Source organism: Lepisosteus oculatus, chromosome 14 (assembly GCF_040954835.1).
Source record: "Lepisosteus oculatus isolate fLepOcu1 chromosome 14, fLepOcu1.hap2, whole genome shotgun sequence".
Taxonomy (NCBI): Eukaryota; Metazoa; Chordata; class Actinopteri; order Semionotiformes; family Lepisosteidae; genus Lepisosteus; species Lepisosteus oculatus.
Window position 1 is genome coordinate 38835791 of NC_090709.1, and position 17823 is coordinate 38853613.

The 17823-nt window shown below is 52.5% G+C and overlaps 2 protein-coding genes across 4 annotated transcripts; both read left to right on the forward strand.

Annotated features, from left to right (window-relative positions):
- Nucleotides 1-6490: 6490 nt before the first annotated feature.
- Nucleotides 6491-11742, forward strand: LOC138243410 (H-2 class II histocompatibility antigen, A-Q alpha chain-like). 2 transcript variants are annotated; one of them, XM_069199008.1, is made up of 6 exons: nucleotides 6491-6745; nucleotides 7618-7761; nucleotides 8757-8805; nucleotides 9124-9378; nucleotides 10112-10393; nucleotides 10809-11742. In XM_069199008.1, exons 1-6 carry the CDS (start codon nucleotides 6506-6508, stop codon nucleotides 10937-10939), a joined length of 1101 nt encoding a protein of 366 aa, XP_069055109.1. In that variant the 5' UTR covers nucleotides 6491-6505; the 3' UTR covers nucleotides 10940-11742. The 2 variants fall into 2 exon arrangements, with proteins under 2 accessions (XP_069055109.1, XP_069055110.1); XM_069199009.1 differs by having other exon boundaries at nucleotides 6667-7214.
- Nucleotides 11743-12213: 471 nt separating this feature from the next.
- Nucleotides 12214-17352, forward strand: LOC138243413 (class II histocompatibility antigen, B-L beta chain-like). Of its 2 annotated transcripts, none has more exons than XM_069199014.1 (6): nucleotides 12214-12351; nucleotides 13828-14100; nucleotides 14755-15036; nucleotides 15534-15647; nucleotides 15887-15913; nucleotides 16343-17352. In XM_069199014.1, the coding sequence occupies exons 1-5, from the start codon at nucleotides 12264-12266 to the stop codon at nucleotides 15910-15912; spliced, it is 783 nt and encodes a 260-aa protein (XP_069055115.1). In that variant the 5' UTR covers nucleotides 12214-12263; the 3' UTR covers nucleotide 15913; nucleotides 16343-17352. The 2 variants fall into 2 exon arrangements, with proteins under 2 accessions (XP_069055115.1, XP_069055116.1); XM_069199015.1 differs by having other exon boundaries at nucleotides 14847-15036.
- The last annotated feature ends 471 nt before the right edge of the window (nucleotides 17353-17823 follow it).

Below are 17823 nucleotides of genomic sequence, written 5' to 3' on the forward strand. Positions count from 1 at the left end.
CTGGAGGGGTCAGTCAGTGTGTGTCCAGTCCTGGTCCTGGAGGGGTGAGTCAGTGTGTCTGCAGCAGGGCTGTCCAGTCCTGGTCCTGGAGTTGTCAGTGTGTGTGTCCAGTCCTGGTCCTGGAGGGGTCAGTCAGTGTGTCTGTAGCAGGGCTGTCCAGTCCTGGTCCTAGAGGGGTCAGTCAGTGTGTGTGTCCAGTCCTGGTCCTGGAGGGGTCAGTCAGTGTGTCTGCAGCAGAGCTGTCCAGTCCTGGTCCTGGAGTTGTCAGTGTGTGTCCAGTCCTGGTCCTGGAGGGGTCAGTCAGTGTGTGTCCAGTCCTGGTCCTGGAGGGGTCAGTCAGTGTGTGTGTCCAGTCCTGGTCCTGGAGGGGTCAGTCAGTGTGTCCAGTCCCGGTCCTGGAGGGGCTGCTGGTGCAGAATGGCCACTGTGTGTCTCCCAGGTGGGGCAGTATTTCAGTGGGGTACAGAGTGAGATCCCTTCTGGGTGTGAAACACCTGGGTGTGAAAGGCGCTATATAACTGCCAGGAATTATCATCATGTTATTAGCATTAATAATACTGCTATTATTGTGACATATGCAGGTATGAAAGTCGCTATGTAAGTGCTAGGAATGATTATATACTAATATTGTTATTATGGTGAAATACTGGGGTGTGAAAGTCGCTATATAAGTGCTAGGAATTATTATATACTAATATTGTTATTATGGTGAAATACTGAGGTGTGAAAGTCGCTATTTAAGTGTTAGGAATTATTATATACTAATATTGTTATTATGGTGAAATACTGGGGTGTGAAAGGTGCTATATAAGTGCCAGGAATTATTATATACTAATATTGTTATTATGGTGAAATACTGGGGCATGAAAGGCGCTATATAAGTGCTAGGAATTATTATATACTAATATTGTTATTATGGTGAAATACTGGGGCATGAAAGGCGCTATATAACTGCCAGGAATTATCATCATAATATTAGAGTTAATAATACTGCTATAATTGTGACATACGCAGGTATGAAAGTCGCTATATAAGTGCTAGGAATTATCATATACTAATATTGTTATTATGGTGAAATACTGGGGTGTGAAAGGCGCTATATAAGTGCTAGGACTTATTATATACTAATATCGTTATGGTGAAATACTGGGGCATGTAAGGTGCTATATAAGTGCTAGGAATTATTATATACTAATATTGTTATTATGGTGAAATACTGGGGCATGTAAGGCGCTATATAAGTGCTAGGAATTATTATATACTAATATTGTTATTATGGTGAAATACTGGGGCATGTAAGGTGCTATATAAGTGCTAGGAATTATTATATACTAATATTGTTATTATGGTGAAATACTGGGGCATGAAAGGCGCTATATAAGTGCCAGGAACTCCTATGGGGTTATCTGTGGAGTTATGATGACTAGAGCCGTGTGATGGGAGATGACAGGACGCAGAAACTGATCCCCCGAGCCCGCGTCGCTGGAAACGACGCCGTAAAGTATCTCTCTTGGGGCCGATGACAAGCGCCGAGCCCACAGACCCCCCACGCCCGGAGGCCCACAGCCGCCGGCATCACAGAAACAGGAAGTGAAAGCGCTTCGGCGGGCGGGGGCGGAACTCGCGCCGGACCGCGAGCCCGCCCGCCCGCAGGGGAGTTTCCGCCCAGCGGGCTCGCTCGCGCAGGCACAACAGACGCACCTGCCGCCCCCCCCTCCCTCCCGTCCAATCAGAAATCGGGCCGCCCGTGACGTCACCCGTCGTCAGGCAGACGGCGGCGCTGAGGGGACGGAGAAGGTGTCGGACCGGCCGAATGACAACCCCGTGGAAAAGAGGACGTCATCTTCCAGTTTCCCTTCCCCTACCAGGCAAGAACAATCCCCCTCCCCCCCAACACACACACACTGTGTAAATCGTTATTCGTGCGTGTCAGGGAGAAAGAAAGGTGGTTTTTGTCTCCCCGGTGCGGGATATACATCCACAACGGGCGAGTTCCCGCCTTCTCCGCCGCCATCTTGTCCGACTCGGGTACGACGACGGCCGAGTTCAGGAGCGAGCAGGAAACAGCCCGGCCACCCACACAGCGGCGCCCAACCCGAGGAAAATACGAGCAAGGGGCACCAGAAACACCCTTTCACCCCAACACAGGGGCCCAGTTCGCCCGCTAGCCAGCAACCAGGGGTTTCGTACAGACGCGTCTCGACCAGAAAATCAAACAAAAACACGCAAAAATAGAGTATTCTTCTCTCCGGGTTCCGGATGTCAAGAACAGGGGAATCAAGTTCCCTCATGTCTTATTCTGTTGGCTGTTGTTTAGCTTGGTTAGGCTTTCGGCTAGTGTGTATGGTCTGTTTAGGGTCCTGTAGCATCCCAGTTGGTGTTGTGTTTGTTTGTGTGTGTGTCCCAGTGTGTGAGGCAGTGTTGTTCAGTGTGTGTTTGTGTGTGTGTGTCCCAGTGTGTGAGATATTGCTGTGTGATCTGTGCTGTGATGGGCTTGAGTCTGGGTTGTGGTGCTCTAGCAGTGCTGTCCTGAGGCTGGTTGTGAGTTGTGTGTATTGTGCTGTGATGGGCTTGAGTCTGGGTTGTGGTGCTCTAGCAGTGCTGTTCTGAGGCTGGTTGTGTGTTGTGTTTATTGTGCTGTGATGGGCTTGAGTCTGGGTTGTGGTGCTCTAGCAGTGCTGTCCTGAGGCTGGTTGTGTGTTGTGTGTATTGTGCTGTGATGGGCTTGAGTCTGGGTTGTGGTGCTCTAGCAGTGCTGTCCTGAGGCTGGTTAGTGTCGGTGTGGCTCAGGTCAGTGAGCCTCAGGACCAGCTGGCTCAGGGGGCTCTGTTTTGGGCTCAGCTCTGGGCTCAGCAGGGCTTTGTGGTGGTAGGAGTTTTGGTCACTGTTTTTTAGGTGTAGCCAATACTTTAATACTCTTTTCTGTATGTTTATCAATAGTGGGTACTGGCCTAATTCGGCCCTGCACCTGTTGTTAGGTGTTTTTCTCTGCACACAGAGGATGTTTCTACAGATCTCCATGTGCAGGGTTTCTGAGGGGTGTTTGTCCCATTGAGTGTAATCCTGGGCAATGGGTTGGATTACACTTTCAAATATTCGGAGACAGATTCCTTGTTGGTGGGGTGATGTTGAAAAGCCTCCTTCTCTCTCAGTGCCTTCAATGCTCTGCTGTTCTGGGTCCAGATGGGCTGGCAGTGCCCAGGTCTGACAGTCCTGCCCCAGCAGTGCCCAGGTGTGACAGTCCTGCCCCAGCAGTGCCAGGCTCTGCTGTTCTGGGTCCAGATGGGCTGGCAGTGCCCAGGTGTGACAGTCCTGCCCCAGCAGTGCCCAGGTGTGACAGTCCTGCCCCAGCAGTGCCAGGCTCTGCTGTTCTGGGTCCAGATGGGCTGGCAGTGTCCAGGTGTGACAGTCCTGCCTCAGCAGTGCCCAGGTCTGACAGTCCTGCCCCAGCAGTGCCCAGGTGTGACAGTCCTGCCCCAGCAGTGCCCAGGTCTGACAATCCTGCCCCAGCAGTGCCCAGGTCTGACAATCCTGCCCCAGCAGTGCCCAGGTCTGACAATCCTGCCCCAGCAGTGCCCAGGTGTGACAGTCCTGCCCCAGCAGTGCCCAGGTCTGACAATCCTGCCCCAGCAGTGCCCAGGTCTGACAATCCTGCCCCAGCAGTGCCCAGGTCTGACAATCCTGCCCCAGCAGTGCCCAGGTCTGACAGTCCTGCCGCAGCAGTGCCCAGGTCTGACAGTCCTGCTCCAGCAGTGCCCAGGTCTGACAGTCCTGCTCCAGCAGTGCCAGGCTCTGCTGTTCTGGGTCCAGATGGGCTGGCAGTGCCCAGGTCTGACAGTCCTGCCCCAGCAGTGCCCAGGTGTGACAGTCCTGCCCCAGCAGTGCCAGGCTCTGCTGCAGCCCCTGTTCTGTGGGCGACAGCAGGACCAGGTCATCAGAGCAGTAGAGCAGGAAGTTGATCTCTGACCAGGGGCTGCAGACTGTTCCCACACTCCTGCGGACTCGCTGACAGAGATATTGATCAGTGTTGGGCTCAGGCTGCAGCCCTGTCTCCCCCCCACGACCCCCGGGTGAAGAATTCTCTCCCTTTGGGTTTCCAATTCCTTCTAATTGTCTGACGCCAGGTATGGACTGATGAAACGGGTGTAAGCGCAGGTCGCGGGCTGGCCGGTCTGCTCTGGGCTCCTGCTGCCCCCTGGTGGCGGGAGGAGGGACAGCCGCCTCCGCTGCTGGAGCACAAGCAGAAAAAAACAGTTTTAATCCACGAGAAATCGCGGGAGATACCGACTTCATATTTGTTGTGTTTAGTCATTGAAACATACTATTTCAATGGTATAATTCATTTTATTACAGACCTTACACGATACACGAGCAGCGTGCAACTGAAATATAGACGGGATGTGATTGTTTTCGTTTTTAAGGGCTCGTAAAATCGCAGAGCTTGATCTCTCTCAGGCGGACACCTAGTACTACAGCGTGAGTCCTGAACAGCCGAATGTGAGAGATCTGATGTGCTTCGACGGGGAGATAGAGGGGGCCACGCTGTTTCATGACTTTCAGCAAGCCATACACTGGCCAACATCAGGCCCACGGTTGCACGTTTTAGCAGTTAAAGACACCTGACAGCAAAAAAACAATCCCTGAAGTGTCATGCGTCTAGCGTCAGAAGTTCAAAAGAAATGACTTGTGGAACTTTGCACTTTTTTCTGTAGAACTTGTTTTAACCGTAAAATTGGGGCCTAATCCCCCCTTTTAAAGCCTCTATATCTCAGAAACTGCTACTACTACTACTAATAATAATGTCTTACACTAATATAGCGCTTTTCTGGACACTCCACTCAACGCGCTTTACAGGTCATGGGGATCCCCTCCTCCTCCACCAGTGTGTACCCCACCTGGATGATGCGCCAGTCCTCTCCCCACACACCAGCTCTCAGTGGGAGGAGAGCAGAGCGATGGAGCCAGTTCAGAGAGGGGGGTTATTAGGAGGCCATGACTGGTAAGGACCAATGGGAAATGTGGCCAGGACACTGGGGTAACACCCCTACTCTTCTCCAGAGACACCCCGGGATTGTCAATGACCACAGAGAGTCGGGACCTCGGTTTGACGTCTCATCCGAAGGACGGCGCCTGTTTACAGTCCAGTGGCCCTCGTCACTATACTGGGGCATCAGGACCCCCACAGACCGCAGGGTGAGAGCGCCCCCTGCTGGCCCCACTCACACCTCTTCCAGCAGCAGCCTTAGTTTTTCCCAGGAGTCTCCCCTGCAGGTACTGGCCAGGCTCCCCCTGCTGGGCTCCAGTGGGGCTGTGAGCTGGGAGCTGCAGGGTGACATGGCTGCTGGCCGTAACGATGACACAAGCCTGAAAGTTTGCACACGACTGTCTAATCGGGCACCGTGACACTGCTGCCCGAAAGAACGAGGCGGATCTGAGAAGGTCAGACGGGAGCGTTTTCTGAAGCCCGGTGATCGGAGGCGGAGTGACCCCAGGGGAGGGTGGAACCGAATGGGAGTAGGAGAGAGTAGAGACGCTGGGGGGCAGTCGGAGCTGCGGTCAGGACAGGGCCGCCGGGTCCCCCAGTGTGAGAGTCTGGGGTGTGTCTGGGGGGAGTCTGCACGGCCTCCCCGAGTTCTGTGTGTGTTCTCAAGTCGATCCGCTGGTCCGGTCTGACGGGGGCTGCTTCGGAAGGATCTCCTGTTCCCCCCCGGTCGCCGCAGCCGGTCGGGAACTCAGCGTTATTTCTCTCACGCCTGTGACCCGAACCCGAGGCGTGACGTTAAGTGCTGTTGATGCGATACGTGGGGTGACCTTGGATCTCCGCGGGGGCGAGTCGTGCGCACAGGAAAAAAACAAACAAACAAACAAACAAACAAGCCCCAACACTTTTAAAAAAGGCCGCGCCTCGGCCAGGACGAGGCTGCCGTGAATCCAAGTGGTCCCGTTGGGATTTTCAGGGACTTCAGCGTTCGTCCCGTTGGGAAAACTCAGCCCGGGATCACAGGACGGGAGGCTTGCGTGCGTCCGGGTCTCGCCCTTCGCTCTGCGGGGTATTTCCAGGGACAGTCCACCTGCTTGCGTTCTGTCAGCTAGACTGTAAAAACAACAGCGGACTGAAAAATGGGCCCCAGCTCTGAGATTGAGGCTCACAGGCGGGATCCACGGCCCTTCCTCGTTTCCACTGCCCCTCCCTCCTCTCCCCACCAGGGGGAGCCGTGGAGCAGGAGAGGGAGAGGGCTGTGGGGGTGTCGGGGTGTCAGCGGGGGTCCGATCAGTAGGACAGAGTCCCTCGTGATGTCAGGCGTGTCTCTCCAGGGCCGGAGCTCAAGGGGGTAGATCAGAGACAAAAGGTTGTGCACCTTCATAAATCAGGCAATGGGTATTAAAAAGACGGCTTCACACCTGAAAATACCGGTAATTAAGTTTGTTTTAACAGCTGGAGCTGTGGTGAACCTGCCTGTGGTGAACGCCAGTGTGTTTTGCCCCCACTCACACAGTGAGGAAGATGGTTCGAGAGGCCAAACGTTCCTCAGGGGTCACAGCTGGACGGTTGCAGGAGCTGGCTGGGGTCCCGGGGTCACCAGGTCCCCAAAAACTACAATTGGACGCCGCCTGCATGCCAGCAGGTGGCGACACTCGGCAGGCATGCCAGAGGATAGCCTCCGCCCTCGCCAAACCACAAACACAAGCGCCTGGAGTTCGCTACACATCGCTGGAGCTGACTGGAGCCGGGTTCTGTGGCCGGGTGAGACAGAAACAGAGCTTTCTGCCAGCAGACCCCAGAGGTGGATTTGTGGCGTGAAAAGAGTCGAGGTCGTGCGGGGAAGCACCCCATCCCCCCCGTGAAGCGCGGCAGTGGATCGGCGAAGGCGTGGGCCTGGTCGTCTTCCCGGGAATCTCGTCGGGATGCACGGCATCGCGGTGGGCTCCATCGCCTGCCGGGAGATTTCGGAGTGGAAACCTGGCCGCCCCTGCCAGGGGGGCCGGGACCGGGCCGCGTTGGGTTGGATCTTCCGGCAGGACGGCGGTCCAGATCATACCGTACCTCCAGGTCCACACAGAGAGGGTTCGCCGGCCTCAGAATCAAGCTCTTGCCTTGGGCCGTCCCAGAAACCCCACCGGACACCTGCGGGCTGAGCTGAAGAGGAGAGTCCACGGGCGAGGACTGCAGAGGATCTGTACGGATCTGTACGGAGGAGCGGTCTCGGGGCCCTGTATGTGTGTGTTCTCCCACCTCACCCAGCATGATAACTGCTGTTATCTTGGCAAAGGGAGGGTTCACAACGGGCTCAGAATCAAGCTCTTGCCTTGGGCCGTCCCAGAAACCCCACTGGACACCTGCGGGCTGAGCTGAAGAGGAGAGTCCACGGGCGAGGACTGGAGAGGATCTGTACGGAGGAGCGGTCTCAGGTCCCTGTATGTGTGTGTTCTCCCACCTCACCCAGCATGATAACTGCTGTTATCTTGGCAAAGGGAGGGTTCACAACGGGCTCAGTACAGGGGTGCCGATAATTATGACGCATCTTTTTGAGAAATCTGTTTGTTTTTCTAAGGATTTTTTTTTTTCTTTGAATGACTCCGCCTCACTGACAGGTTAGGGTTCTCTCCCATTTCCAGCGTAAGATCGAGCCGGGCAGGCGTGGCGCTGGCTCTGGGGGCTCGGGATCTGCGCCTGTGGCTGGGAGGTTGCCGGTTCGAATGAAGTCCGACTCACCTGCTCGTTGGAGAGGATCGGAGGAGGACCCTGACCGCAGGAGTATGGTGAGAGTATTGTGAGAGTGATCAGAATACCGTGAGAGCGTTGAGGTAGTGCTGAAGAGTACTGTTAGTTCAGTTGAGGGTTTGGTGAGAGTATCGTAGGAGTATTGTATAAGTATTGTGAGAGCATTGTGAGAGTGATAAGAATACGTGAGTATTGAGGTATTACTGAGAGTACTGTTGGTCCAGTTGAGAGTATTGTGAGAGTGATGAGAATACTGTGAGAGCATTGAGGTAGTACTGAAGAGTACTGTTAGTCCAGTTGAGAGTATGGTGAGAGTATTGTATAAATATTGTGAGTATTCTGAGAGTGATAAGAATACCATGAGAGTATTGAGGTATTACTGAGAGTACTGTTAGTCCAGTTGAGAGTATTGTGAGAGTGATAGGAATACAGTGAGAGCACTGAGGCAGTACTGAGAGTACTGTTAGTCCAGTTGAGAGTATGGTGAGAGTATTGTATGAGTATGGTGAGATTATTGTGAGAGAACTGAGGTAGTACTGAGAGTACTGTTAGTCCAGTTGAGAGTATGGTGAGAGTATTGTATGAGTATGGTGAGATTATTGTGAGAGTACTGAGGTAGTACTGAGAGTACTGTTAGTTCAGTTCAGCTGTATTGTAGTCAAGTGTATTCAGCAGTTCAAGCAGTCCATGACAATTTAGTACCAACGTGTGGTTAATAAACTTCTCTCCTCGGTCTCAGTATGTTTCAATCTTCTTTAGATCCACAATATTTTTAGGTTACATTTCTGTGATTAAGGTTTAATTCAAATGCAGATTTAAAGACGAATAGTTTATAAATACGAGCCTGCAATCAGGAGTATCTTAGCAACAGCAGTGTGGGACAGTTTCGGTTTTTTTCATTGGCCGATGGAGAGAGAGGGAGGGAGGGGTTCCACCTCTCTGCTGCTGAGAGTCAGGTTGAACTTTTTATACGTTTTCATCAGCGAGCAGTTCGAGGATCCAGGACTTTAGCAACAAAATGACATTCTTCCAGGTCCTAGGTGTGTTTCTGGCAGCTGCCTGGTGTGGGGTTCGTGCTAATGGTAAGTAAACACTGTTTTCTTACTCTACCAAAAACAAACAAGCAAACAAACAAAACAACATTGTAATATCGGATCATTTATCATAATCTGTCGTGTGGACTTGAGCGGGATATTTTTATTTGCACGTTTGTCACCTTTCTGCAAAAGCTTGGATCTTCCTGGTAAGTGTGGCGGTGTCACAGAGCCCTCACTCTGCGAGCAGAGTGGACAAGGGAAGACCCGTCCGTCCACCTCGCAGAACGCTCCTGCTGTGAACCGGCAGCACAACCTGAAGAAGCTGCGTCGTATCTGATCAAACTATTTTGGTTTCTCTTGCAGTTCTACATCGTGGCTTCCTTTTAACTGCCTGCCAGTCCAACGTCACTAGAACTTTAAGTGAGTTGCAGCTGGATGGGGAAGGGGTCGCCTACATGGATTTTGACCGGGAAGAGATGGTCATGACGCTCCCACAGTTCGCAGACCCCATCAGCCCTGGTGGGGAGGGGGTGACGCTGGCCCTGGGTTGCAGGGAGCTCTGCAGAAACAGCCTGATGGAAGTGGCAAAGGCCGAAGGATACCCTCCGGAGAGGAAGGGTGAGGTGGCAACAGTCTTGTTTTATTTATCGTCTCCCCCATTCCTTACTCCACCAGCGCGTCGTGCTTTCAGACCTGTACCGCTCTACACCAGACACGTATACCTCAGCCTGTGCCTCGTCCACACCAGCTGTCCTTCTGCTGGGAAGCATCCTTACAGCGGGGTGTCACAGGATGGGGAACAGGCTGCCCAGCCCTGTGGTTGAAGCCGATACCCTGGCTTCTCTCCAGACACAGCTGGGTGAGCTCCTCCAGTCAGGACAGGAGGCTCTACTGTACACAGAGGGGGGTGGGGGTGGGGAACAGGCTGCCCAGCCCTGTGGTTGAAGCCGATACCCTGGCTTCTCTCCAGACACAGCTGGGTGAGCTCCTCCAGTCAGGACAGGAGGCTCTTCTGTACACAGAGAGGGGTGGGGGTGGGGAACAGGCTGCCCAGCCCTGTGGTTGAAGCCGATACCCTGGCTTCTCTCCAGACACAGCTGGGTGAGATCTAACAATCATCAGACCAGAGCAGACAGGAGGTCACCACTCTGACCCAGGACCATAACTTTCATCTGTTTCTCCTACATTGTGATTTTAAAGACAAGGATTGACTATGAACTCCCCAGGTCTGAAGGGTAATTTGACAACTGAGAATGAGGAGCCCAGAGCTGTGTCAGTAAGGAAACTGTGGATGATGTAATCAGTGCCTTCGTCCATCCAGCATGGTGAGACCATTTCTGCATGCCCTCAGATGCGCCTACTGCGATGGTGTACCCCAGAGACAGCGTCGAGCTGGGGAAGCCCAACACGCTCATCTGCTCCGTCACGGACTTCCACCCGATGGGTATCGGGGTGACCTGGACCCACAACGACAGGCCAGTCACCGAGGGCGTCACCCAGACCACACTGCTCTCTGGGAGAGACTTCAGCTTCAAGGTCTTCTCCTTCCTGCCCTTCACACCCCGGCTGGGCGACGTCTACTCCTGCCAGGTGCAGCACAGCGCCCTGCCCGAGCCCCTCGCCAGACTCTGGGGTGAGTGCAGGGCTCCCTCTGACGCCGCCGTCCAGAGACGCTTCACTCGGCGAGACAGACGCGCTCAGACAGTCCCCCCAGTGGGACTGTGTTTTCCCTAAGTGTTGCCTGTGTCGCTACAGTGACAAGAACGAGATAAGAGGTTTGTACTGATTCCGTGTCCTGGGAAGAGCTGTGGGCGTGGAGCAGTGATTTCAGTAAATGAAAGATGTTCTCTAACAGTGACAAGTCCGTCTCACTGACCAGTGTTAGAAATCAGCTCTGCACGTCAAACACAAGCTCCTGTCTTGAAGTAACGTGCTGGAGAGAAGCCCTGTGTGTCCCTCTGCAGAGAGCCAGAGCAGGGGGTGACAGGGCCACCCTGCTCAACAAGGGGGACAGCGACTGTGTCATCATGTCATTTGTCCAACTACAGAGGTGGAGACGGAGACGGGGACAGAGTCTGACATCGGGCCGACAGCGTTCTGCGTGGCGGGCCTGACCCTGGGGCTGCTGGGAGTGGCAGCCGGGACCTTCTTCCTCATCAAGGGCAGCAGCTGCAACTGAGAGCAGGTACTGGTGTGAAGTGTGTAGCCCCCCACTGGACACCAGTCCAACACTGGACATCAGCCCCCCACTGGACATCAGCCCCTCCCTGGACACCAGCTCAACACTGGACACCAGCCCCTCCCTGGACACCAGTCCAACACGGGAGAACATGCAGACTCCACACAGACGGCACCCAGGAACTGAACCCAGGGCCCAGCAATGCTAAACACTGCACCACTGTGCCAAGTACTTCCATGTAGAAATAGAAAAACAGAGGTACAGTAAATGAGCCCCAGTTTTCCTTTTCTTCGCCTGTGCATCAGAAACTCGTTAGAAGATGTGACGATAGAGACGTTTTTATAACGGATTGGAACATTTTACAAGGAGTTATCGCCCATTAAATGTGTTGCATTTTGTGAGGAAAGTAATGTGATATTTGTTCTTTAAAGTTTATTGATGTAAATTCTTTAAAACAATGATTAAGAAAATAAATTTGATTTTGTAAAAGTTTACTCAACAGAAACATGGAGAATTGTTTTTAAGTACTTAGATATGCAAAAGTAAACACATGTGATAAGTACTTCTATTTCACAGAGAATTCAGCTTAATGATTTTTAATTGCCTTTCCTGTTCAACAACAGTAATCTCATATTTGACACATATATGAGGATATTGAGTAGCTCTTGTTGTATCGCAATGCTTCTGTCCTCTTCATTGGTAAAGGTTTATTCTGTCCTGAGTGAACAACAGACTGTATAGTACACACGCAGTAAAACATGGGCTAAATGTAACAAATACAAAATAAAATGACTTGAGACGTGTCTGGAATTTAAATTGTCAGAAATTCAAATAATAGGGGCAAAATAAAAAAATAATTGCATAAAAAAAGGTAAAATAAATATCTAGAAATTCTTGAAAAGAATAGGGGTGTCACCCCAGTGTCCTGGCCTTGACCCATCATGGCCTCCTGATCACCCCCCTCTCTGAACTGGCCTCATCCCTCTGCTCTCCTCCCCCTGAGAGCTGCTGTGTGTGAGAGGACTGGAGCCTCATGCAGGTGGGGTACACACTGGTGGAGCAGGAGGGGATCCCCGTTACTGTCCAGAGCTCCGAGGGGAGAGCCCAGAGGAGAGCTCCAGAAGTCTGAGGAACTATAGTGTCTTGTACTGTATGTGCAGGGACTGTAAGCAAGCCTAGTTTTCAGCAGCTGCTTCCCTCAGACACAGATGTTGCAACAGCTCAGCGCCTGTTGATTGGTGCTCTGTATTTACCTCACAGAGAGGAAGAATAGGCAGCCTGTCCTCTTCCTGCACACTTCCTCAGCACTGCTCCTGCTCTCGAGATGTGGGCTCAACAGGCCCTGTGCCGTCTCCAGCTGCTGGCTGTGTTTTCAGGGTTCCACTGGGGCCACGGAGATCACCGTGGAGTGGGTAAGTCACATGTTTTCCTGTGAAACATGAGAACGATGACATTTGGAAGAAACGTCAAATTTGTCATGAAACAAATATCTATCTGTCTATCTCGCGGGTAAATGCACGTGCTTTTCAGAACATAAAACACATTTTTAGCAGGGACGTTTGACGTTCCAGTGAGAGGGTGTTCAGGCAGTCCGCTGTACACCTGCAGCAGGAAGTAACTGTACAGCCCCTCGCTGCGGTCGAGTGTGCCAGGACCCATCTCGGTTTGACACCGTTGGGTACAGGTGCAGGCTGGTGCCGCTGTGTCGTCAGAACCGCCACTTTAGGGTGGGGGGGGTCTTCTCCGGGTGCTGGATGAGAAGGCCCCTGTCCCGGAGGCTCTGGGGACTGCTGTCCAGATCAGACCCCTGACCCCTGAGCTGGATCTCCTCCTTCGCCGCGTTGTACAGTCCCCTCGGGACGCTGGACAGGGGACGGCTTTCAGTGCAACAGTGACCTGGTGTGGCGCGCGGGAGACTGGACCTGCAGTAAGGGACAAGACGACTCCAGGGAACTGCAGCAGCAGGGCAGCCAGGTCGTCAGCTGAAGGAAAGACAATGGAGGGAACGTCTCAAGAATAAACTGTTTTTTCAAACTGACAGCAGTTCTGGAACGAAAATGATTTGTGACTTTTTTACTAATAAGGACAAACTAATGCTGCAGTTTGTACCTGCAATAGCAGTACGTACAGGTGTGTCCATAGGTGCCAGCATGTTCTGAGTTTCTGCAGAAATTTAACCTAAAATGTGCTCAGATCCTCATCTTAACTGAACTGATCATCCTAGAGGTTCACATACTTTTTCCGACAAAGACATTTAATGCCGGATCATTTTGATCAATCAGTAAATGAAAAGGTATATCCTTTTGTGTGTTATGTGTTTTATAGGGTTCTCTTGATCTGTTTTCATGACTTAGATGAAGATCTGATCACGTTAGGTCAAATTTATGCAGAAATGTGGGAAAGGGTTCCCAAACTTTCTAGCACCACTGAACACGTAACAGTGTTACTGCATCCAAAAGACAGGAGACTGCACCTGTGCTGCTGCTGTGCGGAACTCTGGGCCGCATCAGGAGAGCAGAGAGGGGTCTGGCCATCGTCAAGAAATCCCCATTGTATTTTCAGATCAGATTGTCTCGATTGGCCCGGGCAAACAGCAATTGAACAACCTGTGTGGCTCTTCTGCAGCTGATGAACAGCCCAGGGAAGGTCCTGGGGCTTCACTGAACACAGACTCTCTCTCTCTAATGCCAGGGGCTCAAACCCAGTCTGACAGTCTGAGAATAACAAGGTTGTGTCGGATCTACAGTACGTCGATTTCTAATGTGTCGCAAACGTGCTCTTGCTGGGAAACCAGTGGCCAAATAAAAACGAAATCCGCGATGGAGCTTGACTGTAACACACCTGCTGGACATCATGACACTGAAGACGATGTCTGTTCTGTGTTTCAGAGGGACATGTCTACCAGTTTTCAGGTTCGTGTCAGTTCAGTTCGAGGAGCCCGGATGACGTCGTCTACGTTGAGAGTTATGTCTTTGAGAGAAAGGAGTTGATTCACTATGACAGCCGGGCGGGTCAGTTTGTGGGGTACACTGAGTACGGGGCGAAGGTCGCAGAGAGGTGGAACAGCGATCCGCAGTCGAAGGCGAGAGTGGTGACTATCAGGAACACCTTCTGCAAACCCAATCTTGAGCTCGCCTACGACCATATCCTGGAGAAGACAGGTGAGCCTCAGCTCTCGTGGGCCGGCCTGTGTGTGTCCGCCGCCCGCTGCTCTCGCGACCGTGACCGAGCTCTTTCTCACTGCGCCATGCCTGCCAGTCGCAGTGTTTATTTCGCTGGCACACTGCCGGGTTATTTCACAAAACTTTCCCCCAAAATAAAGGCGTTGAATTCAGGATCCTGTGCTCAGAATCGTTGCTCCTGCCCCACTCGGGCAGACTGAGGGAGCTGGAAACGGGGCTCTCGGCCAGCCCAGCTCAGAGGGCCGTCCTCCGTGCTGCTGCGGGTCTTGAAGTGATCTGATGAGGACCACAGCGCCCTGCCCTGTCTGTGGGCCCCCTGACGGCCTCGTCACAGATCAGACAGCTGCTGCTCGCCCCGCCTGTGACTCACCCACAGCGGCTTTGTGATCGTCATGAGGAAACTCAGGATCGTGTAATCCCCGTTCAACAAGCTGGGTTCTGCTTGCGTTGGTCTGCCTGGTCCTTTCAGGGGACTGTTTTGCAATACAAGCTCCACTGAATGTGTGCAGGTAGCCTCTCCCCCTGTCTGGGTGGGGTCTGGGCTCTGTGAAAAGAGAGAGTGTCCAGGGTTGCTGAAGAGATCTGATCGGCTCTGATCTCACCGCTGTGCTGTGGCCTGGTCTTCCCTGCCAGTGGCGCCCTCGGTGAGGATCTCCCAGGGCAGGGCGGGGGGCCCCGGCCAGCCCACCACGCTGGCCTGCCACGTGCTGGGGTTCTACCCACAGCTCGTCAACGTCACCTGGCTGAGGGGGCGGGCGCCGGTGACGCGGGACGTGACCTCCACTGGCCTGCTGGCGGACGGGGACTGGCACTACCAGACCCACACCTACCTGGAGCTCGTGCCCAGGCCCGGAGAGACCCTCGCCTGCAGGGTGGAGCACAGCGGCCTCAGGGCGCCCCTGGAGATCACGTGGGGTGAGGCGCCCTCCTCTTCCTCCCTGCTTCAGCCCTGAGCACGCCGGCACGCTGGCCTGAATCCCCTCCTCTTCCTCCCTGCTTCAGCCCTGAGCACGCCGGCACGCTGGCCTGAATCCCCTCCTCTTCCTCCCTGCTTCAGCCCTGAGCACGCCGGCACGCTGGCCTGAATCCCCTCCTCTTCCTCCCTGCTTCAGCCCTGAGCACGCCGGCACGCTGGCCTGAGTCCCCTCCTCTTCCTCGTTCTTCCTCTCGTGTTGCCTCGGCACCCCGGTTCCCTCTGGGGGGGGTCAGTGAACCCCACTTCGCCACCTCGACCCCCTCTGGGGGGCTCCAGGGTGAGCCAGAGGGGACCCCCTGACTCCCAGGGGTGAGGCAGCGCCTGTCTCGCGACTCTCCGCGGGTCGGGGGGGGGTGTGTATTCGCGCGCGGTCCGGGAGCTGCTCTCCCACCCCGAGCCAGACTGAGGAGCAGGGGTCTCTGTCCTCTCCTTGCAGAGCCCCCGGCCCCCGGATCCCAGCGGAACCAGATCGTGATCGGAGCCTCGGGGCTCGTTCTGGGTCTCAGCCTCGCCCTGGCCGGAGGACTCTACTACAGGAAGAAATCCACAGGTACGGCGAGGCGGGCAGAGGCGGCGTTTTCCAGAGGGAGACCGCAGGAGAACCAGGGAGAGAACAGCAGTGTGGTCCAGCCCCCTCTCACTCACCGGCAGACGAAGACGACCGATGGGGAGAACCGCGTAAATCAGTGGCATTCAAACTGCACAGTCAACCCCTGAGTGCGCGGGCTGGACGAAGAGTTTCTCTCCTGTGTGTTCTTCCTCAACCTTTTTCTCTTTCTCTTTCTGCAGGACATGTACTGGTGCCAACAAGTTAAGGTAAGACACCATTGACTGACACACACTCACTCACACACCCTGGACAGGACACCAGCCCCTCACAGGACACACACACACCCTGGACAGGACACCAGCCCCTCACAGACCAGTTAACTCCCCAGCCAGTCTGTGGACTGTGGGAGGAAACCGGAACTCCTGGAGGAAACCCACAGGAACCCAGAGAGAACATGCAGACTCCACACAGACAGCACCCCAGCAATGCTGACCCCTGCACCCCTATGCTGCCATGCAGTTAACATGCCCCTTACACTGGCTGGACGATTCTAAACTGGAACCGGTTTGATGTTAAACCAGCGGATGTGTTTGCAGACTCTAAAACTCCAACCCGAGCCGCTGAGTGAACAATGTTGGGTTCTGCTCGGACGGCTCTATGAATGTGTTTCATTAATCTCTGCTTCCGTTTAACAGACGCATCGGATCCTGAATGGAATTTCTGCACCTGAAACAACTCAGCAGACATCCGAACTGGACCGTCCTTCAATTAAGTAACCAAAAAACAGACTACATTATGAGGCAGCTTTTTACCCTTTTAATAACTGATACGAGTCATGGGATAGAGTGCTTTTGCAAGCTAGCGTTCCTGTGTGATCAGCTTTTACTCCATTTTTGACTCTGGGGTTCAGCTGTGAGCAGGGTGCCCGTGGTCTGACTCAGCTGGGGTCTCAGTCTTGGGGTCACCCTTCGGGCATTAATAAATCTCTTTTTACTGTGTACCACCTGAACCACTACAGTGCTGCCAAGAGGTTCCAGCATATCGGTGATCTCACGCAGCTTGTGTGAAATATTATACTGTTGAGATGCAAAGCATGTGTAGATAATTTCAGGATTTCTGTTACTGTTTGAAGTTAGGGACACAAGACAGAGGTATGATATAGTGTACAGTTACTAAAGAAGCAGCTCTAACTAACGCTCACTAACAGTGCATAGTACAGTGAAAAGTGTTTCTCATGAGTCTCTCAGGTGCAGTATATATAAATAGAACAGCAGACAAGACAGTCGACATCATCTCATATCATCATATACACAACACTCTGACTGAAGAAGCACTGCACCTGTATACCAGGCTCTTACTGGGAAACACCTGCATACTGACACATCAACCAGGCTCTTACTGGGAAACACCTGCATACTGACACATCAACCAGGCTCTTACTGGGAAACACTGCAGTACTGACACATCAACCAGACAATAACGGGGCAGTACCGACATAAGAACCACAGAAGTTCGTCCGTTAAATCTGAAATCCGTTAAATCGAGGAGTAACTGTACTAAAGGTTAAACCCAAACTGGCCCCGTAGTTCATAGGGGAGACAAACTACTTTTTTTTTAAGAACTCAAAGAATTTATCTATCAGCTCAGTGTGGAACTAATCTTTTGTCTTCTTGTTTAAACAGTAATAAAATGCCATTTAAATGAATCTGGAGTTTTCAATGTGAAAATTATTTCATGAAAGGAATTTCCCAATAGTCCTGTTTAGTCTAAGGAACACACAGTGTGCTTGAACTACCTGAGAAAGAAAATTCTGTGTGAGACCAGTACAGGAGGCTGGTTTCTGTGTGAGACCAGTACAGGATGTTGGTTTCAGTGTGAGACCAGTACAGGATGTTGGTTTCTGTGTGAGACCAGTACAGGATGCTGGTATCTGTGTGAGACCAGTACAGGATGTTGGTTTCTGTGTGAGAATCATATACATAAAATACATTTTTTTAACTAAGGTCTAGGAAATACTATATACTAATATCATTATGGTGAAATACTGGGGTATGAAAGGCGCTATATAAGTGCTAGGAATTATTATATACTAATATTGTTATTATGGTGAAATACTGGGGCATGTAAGGCGCTATATAAGTGCTAGGAATTATTATATACCAATATTGTAATGGTG